The 12,752-nt window shown below is 37.0% G+C and overlaps 1 protein-coding gene across 2 annotated transcripts in view; it reads left to right on the forward strand.

Annotated features, from left to right (window-relative positions):
- The window catches only part of KPNA3 (karyopherin subunit alpha 3), a 124,818-nt gene that overhangs the window by 104,400 nt on the left and 7,666 nt on the right, over positions 1-12,752 (forward strand). For both annotated transcript variants that reach the window (XM_008152083.3, XM_054719790.1), the window contains exons 8-12: positions 1,470-1,556; positions 2,173-2,342; positions 3,521-3,565; positions 10,322-10,453; positions 11,319-11,447. In XM_008152083.3, coding sequence (XP_008150305.1) covers positions 1,470-1,556; positions 2,173-2,342; positions 3,521-3,565; positions 10,322-10,453; positions 11,319-11,447 — 563 coding nt within the window. The remainder of the gene's footprint in view (positions 1-1,469; positions 1,557-2,172; positions 2,343-3,520; positions 3,566-10,321; positions 10,454-11,318; positions 11,448-12,752) is intronic.

Below are 12,752 nucleotides of genomic sequence, written 5' to 3' on the forward strand. Positions count from 1 at the left end.
CATTTTTTAACTTTTTGGTTACCTTCTAGTTGTTGTAACCTTTGTCTCAAAAGATTAATCAGCCCTAGCTGGTTTGGCTCAGTGAATAGAGTGTTGTCGGCCTGTGGACCGAAGGGTCTCGGGTTCGATACCGGTCAAGGGCACGTACCTCGGTGGCAGGCTTCTCCCTGGCCCGGGCTCTGGTCAGGGCTCGTGCAGGAGGCAACCAATCCATGTGCTTCTCTTTGTCTTTCCCTCTCTCTCCCACTCTCTCTAAAAGTCAATGGAAAAATATCCTCAGGTGAGGATTTTTTTTTTGAAGTTTAATTGTAGAGTTACCATATGGCTCAGCAGTTCCACTACTAGATGGAACCAAGAGATATGAAACATGTTCACACAAAGAGATTTGTACACAGGTGTTTGCAGCAGTCCTCATAATAGCCCCAAAATGGAAATACATTAGATAATGGGTTGACAAACAAAATGTGGTACACAATTGAATACTCTTCAATAGTAAAAAGGAATGAAATACGGATACATGCTGTAACATGGATGAACCTTAAAAACCTCATGTTAAGTTAAAGAAGCCAAACACACACAAAAACATATATTATACAATTTTATCTATGAAATGTTTAGAATAGGAAAATATATGGAGAAGGAAAGCAAATTAAATGGTTGCCTGGGGCTGGGGGAGTAGGCTGCAAGATTACTATGGGTGAGGGATTTCTTTCGGAGGTGATGGAAATGTGTTAAAATTAGATTGTGGTGATAGCTGCACAATTCTTTATAAATACTAAAAACCATTGAATTGTTCACTTACAAAAATTATATTGTATGTAAGTTATATCTCAATAAAGCTGTTAAAGGTGTGATAAATTTTAAATGTTAAGTAAATAATAATACAGTTAATGCAGAGATACAGCAAAACATCTTAGTGGTAGTACACAACTGACTGAAATTTACAAAAAAGTGATCTGGTTTAACACTTAGTTTTTTACGAGGATTAATATAATACCAGTGTTTTAGAATTTGGGTTAACATGTAAGTTATGTAAATAGTAAGAATTGTAATGATAACTTATTTTAAAATATAAAGTAGGCCAGATACAGGAATAATCAGTTCTTTAGTTAATCCCATATCAGCAATTGATATTACATTGACTAAGGTTATGCATTTGGTGTAGAAACTCTTTTTTTAATGTATTATAGACAAAATTTTTAATACAGTATAGGAAAAATTGCTGCTTTTTGCTTTTAGCTAATGATGTAAGAGCAAATTTTACATACTGTTAATTAGGTATGCTACTTGAATATTACTAAGGAAAATGCTAAAATTGATTATTTTTAGAGTAAAAGTATTTGCCCTAATTTTTAAATTCAACTATTTTATGCCTAATTCTGTGTATTTTATCAGCTTATTTAGGCTTAAAAATCAATAAACCCTTCAACATTTTGCAGTTTAAATATCAGCTTTTTAAAAAATTATAGATGCCGTACCTCTTTTTCTGAGACTTCTTCATTCACCACATCAGAATGTTTGTGAACAAGCAGTATGGGCGTTGGGAAACATTATAGGTAAGTTGCATTTAGGTTTCAAAAGACTTTAATTAAGAATCTTAATTAACTTTTTTCCTACATTGGCATAGCCATTACACACTATGTTTCCTCTAATTTTTAACTTGGGTGGACTATCTTTTTGCCTTATAAATACTAACTTAAAATGATACCTCTTGGCTCAGTGGCTAGAGCGTTGACCTGTGGACCCAAGGGTCCCAGGTTCGATACTGGTCAAGGGCACATACCAAGGTTGCAGGCTCCACCCTGGCCTGGGCCCTGGTCGGGGCACGTGCAGGAGGCAACCAGTTGATGTGTTTCTCTCACATTGGTATTTCTCTCTGTCTTACCCTCTTTCTTCCACTGTCTAAAAATCAATGGGAAAATATCCTCAGGTGAGGATTAAAAAATATATATGATCCCTCTGTGAAACAGATATGCAGTTTCCTATCGAGATTGGCAGGTTAAATTTGTGTTCCCCCAAGTCAAAGTCTGGAGAAGCAGCAGCCCTTGATGCCCTTGACTAATGGTGAGGAAACATAGAACATCAGTGTCCCAACATGAGCCATTGCATACATTTCAGACTTTCTCATCCTGAATGTAATTTTTTTTTTAAATACAATTTTCATTTCTGTAGGTGATGGTCCTCAATGTAGAGATTATGTCATATCACTGGGAGTTGTCAAACCTCTTCTGTCCTTCATCAATCCCTCCATTCCCATCACCTTCCTTCGGAACGTCACATGGGTCATTGTCAATCTCTGCAGGAATAAGGACCCCCCACCGCCTATGGAGACAGTTCAGGAGGTAAATGAAGAGTTGCAAAGGCCAGATGGTATATTTTCCCTATGTTTATGCTTTAGATTTTCATGTACAGTGAATGCAATAATGTATATACTGATTTCATTGCAGGTGTGAGGTTTTCAAAGTAGCGTGTCATTTAATTTTCGACTCCTGTGAAAAACTATTTTATAGCACCTGAAAGAATATCAGTCCACCCTAATTCTTATTTTTAATGACTATTTCATAAAAAGAAAATATTAACAATTCAAAAAGAAAAAGAAAAAAGGAGAAAATAAAATCTTAAAGTTTTATTACTATATTGCATTGTTGGTTTAACACTAAAAAAATAAGGAATTACTACAGATGAAACTAGTGCACTTGTTATATGCAAATGTTCTTGAGTAAATTTACAATAAGTCCAATTAAAATTTTTCTGATTTCTGACAAAATTCATGTTCTTAAATGTGTGACATGCTTAGTGTTAAGTTTACAATTAAAACAAAGTAAAAACTCTTCTACTTACATCTAGTTAATAAATGGATCTGAGTATTTTAAATTTTAGAAATCATACATAACCTTTAATCACTTGACTGTGTAGAGAAATGTTGACTATGAATCTTTATAATTGACATCTTTTGCTGGAAAGAGTATTTAATTTGATTCCCATCCCAGATTAAAAATATATATATATATATATATCTGTAAAGCTTGAGTTCAACAAACAAACTTCATACTTTGCACTGGTTATAATTTTCTTGACTAAATCTGAACTCAAAAACTTTAATTAGACTCAACTAGCTTATTAAATAAAATCTTTTACTTTAAGCAAGTAAGTGAGAGGAAGATGGCAGTTTTAAGAGTAGCTTTTTAAAATAGTAGCTACACTGTATACTTGCATCTCCATTCTTTCCACTTGACATTATAGGTCATGAAGGAAGTTACTGAAACAAACATTTTTCCTTTAAGGTGCATTAATCTCTGCCAGATGTATTTGTATACTTTAATTGGACATCTGAAATATGATTTTGGTTTTTCAGATTGAATTGATCAAATTTCTATTTTCCTAATAGAGAGTCAAACAAATTTAATGTTGTCTTTCTTACCCTGCAAATAGTATTTACTGCTTTTTTTTAAGTTATTCATGTTTACAAAGACATATTCATCAACTCTAGTGTTACTTATTGTTTATCTTCTTTCCTCAGATTTTGCCAGCATTATGTGTCCTCATATACCATACGGACATAAATGTAAGTAAAGTAGGAGCTTAGACGTGGGATTTTGCTCTTGATGAAACTAGAAGGGTTTTATTTATTTATTCTTTGGGCTTTTAATAAATATCAGCATATATCTTATTAACGTGTCAAACTTCCACAATGCATAAGTAGTTTTCAGAAATAGGGTTAAAGTTAAATTAAGTTTATAGCTTAAGTCATCCAGGCAGCAAAATGCTAACCTTATAGAAAAAAGCACATATGTAGTTTACTTATCTGAATCATTATTAGGTGTGTTTTTATTAAGTATTAATACTTATAAAGCGGTAAAAAGTTTATAAAGCATATTCATATTTTTAAAATCTCATTTGATTCTCTTTTATTATTGACTTGAAAGAGAGGGAGAGAGAAACATCAATTTGTTGTTCCACTTATTTATGCATTCATTGGTTGATTCTTGTATATGCCCTGACCCGGGTTCAAACCTGCCACCTTGGCATATCTGGACGATACTCTAACCAACTGAGCTACCTGGCCAGGGCCTCATTTGATTCTTACAATAGGTAGGCTAGATATCATGTCCCCATTTTACAAAATAAGAAACTGGGCTTCAAGGAAATGTTAACTGACTTATTCAGAGTTGCAGAGCTTGTAAGGGTGAAAGTTGGTATTCAGAACAGATCTTCTGATAACAGATCTTGTGTATTTTACATGAAACCACACTGCCTTTGGGGCTGCAACCTTTTGAAGTATTTAGTATTAAAATTCTTCAATACTACAAGTCTAGTTTTATAAATGTTTTTAATATGTTTTTATTGATTTTGAAAGAGAGAGATGCCTCCCACGTGCATCCTGACCAGGGATCGATCCTGTAACCTAGGCATGTACCCTAACCAGGAATCAAACCAGTGACCTTTCATTGTACAGGACGACACTCAACCAACTAAAGCACACCAGCCAGGGCCTAAACCTGTAGTCGGACATCTCCCAAGGGGTCCCAGATTGAAGAGGGTAGAGGCTGGGCTGAAGGACAACCCCCCCCCCAAGTGCACGAATTTCGTGCACCAGGCCTCTAGTCTGTACTAATAAAAGGGTAATATGCTAATTAGACCGGGTCGACCGGCCATCTTCTGGACGTCCGACTTCCTTCTGGACAAAGCCATGGTGGTGGGGCCGAGGCAAAGGCAGTTAGGGGCAATCAGGCCGGCAGGGGAGGGTAGTTGGGGGCGACCAGGCCTGCAGGGGAGGGAGGGCAGTTGGGTTGACCAGGTTGGCAGGGGAAGGCAGTTGGGGGTGACCAGGCTGGCAGGGGAGGGCAGTTGGAGGCAACCAGGCCAGCAGGGGAGCAGTTAAGGGTGATCAGGAAGGCAGGCAGTTAGGGATGATCTGGCAGGCAGGCAGGCAGGAGAGTGGTTAGGAGCCAAAGGTCCCATATTGGAGAGGAATGTCTGACTGCCAGTTTAGGCCAGTCCCACAGGGTTTGGGCCTAAACTGGCAGTCGGACATCCCCCAAGGGGTCCCTGATTGGAGAGGCTGTAGGCTGGGCTGAGGGAACCCCCCCGTGCACGAATATCATGCACCGGGCCTCTAATATCTATATCCTCCTATATAATAAAAGGCTAATAGGCAAATAGACTGAACAGTGGAATGACTGGTCGCTTTGACACACACTGACCACCAGGGGGCAGACGCTCAACACAGGAGCTGCCTCCTGGTGGTCAGTGCACTCCCACAGGGGTAGCACCGCTCAGCCAGAAGCTGGGCTCATGGCTGGGGAGCGCGGTGGCAGTGCTAAGGACCCCTCAGGGAATGTCCACCTGCCGGCTTAGGCCTGCTACCCAAGGGGTCCCAGACTGCGAGAGGGCGCAGGCCAGGCTGAGGGACCCCTGCCACCCCCTGCCCAGTGCACAATGTCGTGTACTGGGCCTCTAGTGTGTTTGTGTGTGTGTATATAAAAGAGAAATATGCTAATTAACCAGGATGCCGTAACAGGTCGACTGGACAGGAGGAGGTTGCGCACACAGCGTCAGGGGTGGGGCGGCAGGGGCCTCCACATGCCTACACTGGAGTAGAGCCTGGTCAGTAGCCACTGAGGCTGCTTCAAGTGCCAGAGAGGTAGGCAGGGCCAGACCAGCAACTCCAGGACAACAAACAGCAGGGCCTGCTTGGCGGTAGCCGCGGCGACCCGCGAGCAGGCAAGCGGGCCCACAGGCAGCACCCAGCAGGGCCTGCTTGCCCATCGCCATGGTGTGGAGCAGGCCGGCCCCACAGAGAGCAGAGAACCATGGGGAGTGGGCCTAAGCCGTCAGTAGGACATCCCCTGAGGGCTCCCGGATTGGAGAGGGTGCAGGTCGGGCTGAGGGACCACCCCCCCATGTATGAATTTCGTGCACCGGGCCTCTAGTATGATAATATAAAAGAAAGGAGGAAGTAAAATTATACAAAAATGCATATGTTGCTATTAAATGTCAGATTTAGTTCTGTGCTTTCTGATAGCCTTTCCTAACCATTACTGTTTCTACAGCATACTTTCATCAATCTCCTTAAACCTACTATAATAACAAAATAGGTCTATCTACATTCACTTTTCTCTATTCCAAATTCACCAAGATATGTAAGTTATTTCTGTAACAAAAGGGAGCACATAACTCTGCTGTTTAAAAAATCATCAATGACTCTGTACTCACTACTTCTTAAAACAGGATTCAAACTTCTTAACACAGGATTCAAAACCCTGCAATTTAACTCCCTAACAAATGTGTTGGGTTATTAACTACCTGTATTCTTCAAATCCTTCAGGTATTATCGAGTCCTGAATATCTTTCCTCATCTTTCTGAAATGACTTTTTTAACTTGACAAAATTTTCCTTATCCTAATTATATGACTTCAGACAAATTACTTAACTATCTGCTTCTTTTTCTCACATTTGTAAGATAGAAATAATGTCAGTACCAATCTCAGGATTTTTGTAAGGAATAAATGGGATAACATGAAAAGTGCTTACAACAGTATCTGGCATATTTTAAACCGTCAATAAATACTATTAACAATCATATTTGTCACCTTTGTTACCACTTCTACCATCCTCCTCCTTATAATGCCTATTTCAAGTGTTACTTTTTCATTGATGCTTTCTGGTTGCCAGAGAGAATATGTGCTTCCATAATCTAGCATTTTGGTCATTCCTCCAGTTTATTTTCTTGTTTGTTTTCATACCATATTGTGTTTTTATGTGATCATGGTGTGAAAGAGCACAGGACCTAGTTTCAGTTCTTAGCCATGGCTCTTATTCATCATTGTACGAACTTAGATTATTTTACATTACTGAGTTTCGATATCCTTATTTGTAAAATAGGAGAAGAAAACATCTCATAAAGGTGGTAGTAAAGATAAAAAGAGACAATAGAAATAGGTTCAGCATAGATAGTCATTGACAAAACTTAATTACTTTCACTTTTTTTAATCTGCTACTAATGTTGAGGTCTTAGAAGACAGGGTCTCTATGTCTTCTTTATCTTTACGCCTATAATTCATGGCACAATTCTGGCTTTAGGGAGTAATCTCTGAGTGTTTATGTTAAACTTAAATATAACTACAGTACTTTGCCACTTTAATACCCCTGGTTTTCAAATAAACACAACCAACAGATGGTAGAAGGCTTTATTTATCTATAATCAATTTCATAATGTTCTGGGGAAAAGTCTTGATGGAAATATTAGATATTTTACTTTTTTGCCTTTTAATCTTTGCTGTCAGAAAGCATAGAACTAAATTTGGCATTCAGTAGCAATAAATGTATATATTATACAACATATACATTTTTGTATAATTTTACTTTCTCCTTCCTTTTATATTTATTATCATATATGTCTTTTGCTAAGTCACTTTTCTATTAATTTTGAAAATAGGATAGCATATAACTAAAAATATTAAACTTAATTTTTATGACATTTTAGGCTGATATGTCACAAATAAAAAGTTATTTCAGTTACCTTTAAATTATTCCTTCCTAAGAACTTAAAGCTAAAATAAACTAGAGAAATGTGGTCCAGTGTTTTATTTATGAACCACACTGCCTCTCAAGAACTATGAGCAAAGATGTATATTTCTTCATCCCAATGATAAATCACACAATTCTGGGACAAACACACATTATGGTTGTGTGTAAACTAAGATAAGATTATAAAAACACAAACATACAACAAATCAGAAAGGGATCTTAGTTTGAACAATAGAAGCCAGATCAATGCTAAACTCAATTCTAGATTCAATGAAATTTACCCATTGTTGTACTCCATGGAAGAATAGCTCTTGCTACATTTAGGAGAAAGAGATAAAGTGAGGAACTTCATATAGAAATGATCAAACAGAAGAAGTAAAAATTACTTTTGTCTCTAATTTGGCAATTTGAATAGATATTAATGACATGAACCATCAAAAGGAATAAAGAAAAAGGATGAGATTGGTAGAGGAAGATGAACAATATGGACATGGATTATGATTCAGAAAAGGGGCAAAAAATTGAATTTAAGGAATCATTTGAGCAGCAACAACAACGGAAGAGGAACATGCAAAAGAATTTTTTAAAGTAGAGAGGTGGACCCCTGGCTGGGTGGCTCAGTTGGTTGGAGTATCATCCATACACCAAAAGGTTGCAAGTTCAATTCCTAGTCAGGGCACATACCTAGGTTGCAGGTTTGATCCCCAGTTGAGGCGCATAAAGAGGCAAGCCATCTCACATCGATGTTTCTCTCTCAATAAATGGTATTTTTTGACTCTTAGCTCTTACCTGCACAACAGTTGATGAGCTTATGTTTTCTGTTTTTTTCTGGTCTCATCCTCCTATTTTTGAATCTGTAGGTTTATGTCTTTTGCTAAATTGGGAAGGTTTTCTGTTATTATTTCTTCAAATATTTTTTCAGCTCCACCTTTTCTTTTGAGACTGAGATGACACAAATGTTTGATCTTTTATTATTGTCCTACAAGTCCCTGAAACTGTTCATTTCTTTGCAGTCATTTTTTGTTTATTTTTCTTATTCCGGTTGCATGTTTTGTATTGATCTGCCTTTGAATTTGTTATTGTTTTTCCTGTTTCCATTCTACTTTTGAGTCCTTCTAGTGATTTTTAAAATTTAGTTACTGAATTTCTCAGTTTTAAATTTTCCTTTGGTTCTTTTTAACATCTTCTATTTCTTTGCTGAGACTTCCTATATTTGTTTCACACATGTTCATAATTGCTCATAGAAGCATTTTTATGATAGTTACTTTAAAATTCTTGTGGATAATTTTAATATCTATGTCATCTCAGTATTAGCATTTGTTGACTAGTTTTTTTCCCTTTTGAATTAAGATGATCCTGGTTCTTGGTATAAGGAGTTATTTTCAGTTGTAGCCTGCAAATTTTGGCTATCTTATGAGCCTCTTGATTTCTATTTTAATCTTGTTAGCTGTTACAGCCAGACTGGGTAGTAGGCAGGCTTTGCCCTTATACATATCTGTAGATCTATGGTGGGATGGTAGACGGAATCAGCTCTCAGGCAGAGCATCTGTCCTCCCATTTTTGAGATTGCAATATTTCCATTTTTCCAGAACAAAAAGCATTTATAAATTATTCTATCACTCTTATTCCCACATTTGTATTAGTCTTTTATCTCCAACGAAATATTTCCTCAGTCATCTTAGTTGAATGAAGCTCATCCTCTAGTAAAGGTATCAGTAAATTTTTCTGTAAAGGACACAGAAATTATTGTAGGCTTTTTGGGTTACATGGTCTCTGTCCCAATAACGTGGAATAGTTTTACTAGGATATGTTACCTTTAACATTTGTCACCCCCTCTCTTCTATGAAGTTTCACACAAGCTTGGGGCAGGAGATCCAGACAAGAGCTTGAATTTTAGAAGTAATTTGAAATTCGTAGTGTTCTCTTAGTAATGCTGAAAGTGTAGGCTATACGTGGCTTTATTTGGTCTTATTCATCTATATATATGTTTTTGAAGGAGTGGAGAGATTTGAATGCAGGTGGCTGCTATTATTTTAGCACAAAAGAATGTCTTTAATTTGGAAAGCCTAATAGGAACATGTGTAGATTTCACATGAGATGAGACCTGTGCAATACTCCTCTGAAGACACCAACGAGAGCTACATATAGGCTGCTTGACTTTGAATGAATCAACAAATCTGAGTCTGATTTTTTTTTTTATTGTTTGCAAAATTAGATGTGTATAGGGCATGTTTTATACTTTGTGCTCTTTAAGTGGGGACATTTTTCAAAAGCTTTGCAAATAATTAATTTTTAAAAAATGAAATAAAAATGTCATTTTCATTTATTTGATTTGTTTAATATTCTGAAAAATCATTTATATTGCTAGATATGTTTGAAAACCACTAGTATAGAGAGATTATCTTTTTGGTCTCTTCTGGACTTAAGGCTGCATAGTATATTGGTTTCATTTTGTATATAAAGTGTTTCCTTGTGATTATTAGGTTCTCAATTTGTGGGGGCAGGTAGAATTACTTTTCTGCCTGTTTTTAAATTCATCTATCTGATGTATAACTGCACAAGTTAGGGTAAAAGTTGTCCCAGACTTCTGTGTGTCATTTTTGTGAAAAGTGATCCTGAGGTAGGCTTTGAGAGAGAGCTACCTACTACTTAATAGATTTATCAGGTAAGTAACCAGGTTCAAACATAAAATTTAATTACTTTTTATGTCACTATCTCTGAGGTCTATTATGTATTTTAAGCGTTCAGACAAATACATAAACTGCCCTCTTTTTTATTTTTCTTCCTCTAGATTCTTGTAGATACTGTTTGGGCTCTGTCATACCTGACAGATGGAGGTAATGAGCAGATACAGATGGTTATTGATTCAGGGGTTGTTCCATTTCTTGTGCCCCTTCTGAGTCACCAGGAAGTGAAAGTTCAAGTAAGTACTTTACAGTTTTTCTTTCTTGTATAACAACTAGGCTTCCTTTCTGTCTTTATGCACCTGTTTTCCATAATTCTGCTTTTTTATACTGAACCTGATTTTGTTGATTTCCAAATCTTTATCTCACCCAGATTCTTGACTGAGTTTTAGACTTATTTACCAGTTGTCCTTAAGCCCTTAGACATAACCAGACAAAAATGATAGGTATATCCCCTTTCAGTGGACAGGCGGCATAGTCCAAGCTGGGAACCTTGAGTCTTCCTTTCATTCCCCCTCCATTACAAAATCCTGTCAATTCTGGTTACATAGCTTCATGTCTGTCTTCTTATGTATCTAGAGCCACTGATTTAGTTCAAGACTTCTTTTCTTTCCTCCAGATAATTGCAATAGCATCCTAACTGCATTCCCTCCTCTCTCCCTCCCCTCTCTCTCTCTCTCTTTTTCCAGTTTCTTCTCAGTATAATTAGGTGTACATGGCTGATAGATCTGTTCATCCCACTTCTGCCAAAGTAACTTTCTAGATGGAAATGTTTGCCCATTCCAGGCTCTTATTACAATCTTTCTGTGGTACCAGTTCAGTAATAGATAAAAACAGCTGTTAAAAATTGGCCTTTACATTTTTTATTTTAATTTTCTTTTATTTTTTTAATCTTTTCCTGCACAATTTTCCCATATAGTTCCATTTTTCACAGACTAGTGTTTAAAATTGTTTCTTAGTTCTGTGCAGTGCTTTGTGTGAGGATGCAGTAAGTGGAAATCATTCACCCCTTGAATTTTTACATTTTCTCAGGATTATGAACAATAGAGAATCCAATTCATCATAAACAAATAAATTTATAGAAAATATTTTATCCCATCCCAGACGGCAGCACTCAGAGCAGTTGGCAACATAGTGACTGGCACCGACGAGCAGACCCAGGTTGTTCTCAACTGTGATGTCCTGTCACACTTCCCAAATCTCTTGTCACACCCAAAGGAGAAGATAAATAAAGTAAGGCAATATCCTCAGTGCATTTCTTTCTCTTTGTATATCTCATTTTTAACTGTTCCTTTGTTTCGTTGTTGCTATTTGATTGTGATTTTCTTCAAAATGACAGCAGTTAAAATGAGAATTATTTCAAATTCTGTAATTTTCAGTTTTTAATTGCTTGCTACAAATCTCACCCTTTTTATCATAGGATAAAAAACACTTTTATACTAACTAGGGTTTTTATTTAAATAAATTGAGTAGTAGCAACAGTTAGCAAATCAATAGTTACTCCATGAGAATGTATACAAAATCTCTCACTAGATGGCTGGTATCTTTTATAAACAAACTAGAGGCCTGATGCACGAAATTCGTGCAAGAGTAGGCCTTCGCAGCCACGGCAGCTGAGGCGGCTGCCTCAATCCTCCCTCACAGCCAGGGACAGCTGCCTGGATCCCTCCATCACAGCTGGGGGTGGCTGCCTGGATCCCTCTCTCGCAGCCATGGCGGCTGCCTCGATCCCACGGCTGCAGCCCTGGCTTTGTCCCGGAAGGACGTCCAGAAGGACTTCTGGTCTAAGCATATTACACTTTTATTATTATAGATAGAGAAACCATATTTTAATCTCCCTATGGAATTAGATTGGATCTAAAGATGCAGGCCTAAATTAAAAGATCATAAAAATTGCTTTTTTCAAGATTTCAAGCTTGAGGTACAAACTTATTACTAAGTAATTGTTAAAAATGTACTTAAGTCTTTTATGTCTGGCTTATTTCATATTGCTAATGTTTTCAAGGTTCATTCATGTTGGAGCATGTATCAGAACTTCATTTCTTTTTATCATTGAATAAATATTCCATTGGACATAAATAACATATTTAGTTTACCCATTCATCTATTGATAGAAACTTGGATTGTTTTTACCTTTTGGCTATTGTGAATGATGTTGCTATATGAATATGGACATACTAATATTTGTTTTAGTCCCTGCTTTCAGTTCCTTTGGGTATATATCTAGATTTGCCAAGTCATGTGATAATTCCATGTTTAGCTTTTTGAGGAACTGCCAAACTGGTTTCCATAGTGGCTGTATCATTTTAATTTCCACAATGATAAGGGTTGTTGTTGTTATTGCCACCCTAGTGGTATGAAGTGGTGTCTCATGATTTTGATTTGTATTTAGTTTAATGCAGTTGTAGCTGCCTGAAATGTCACCATCCCCCAAACCAGTATAATTAATCATTTCTTCTATCATAGCTATATGTATGTAGTTGCTTGACTATAACAGTTGGATTCTTATAGAAAAGTATATTGTCAGAAATCACATTT

This window comes from Eptesicus fuscus, chromosome 8, assembly GCF_027574615.1.
Source record: "Eptesicus fuscus isolate TK198812 chromosome 8, DD_ASM_mEF_20220401, whole genome shotgun sequence".
Taxonomy (NCBI): Eukaryota; Metazoa; Chordata; class Mammalia; order Chiroptera; family Vespertilionidae; genus Eptesicus; species Eptesicus fuscus.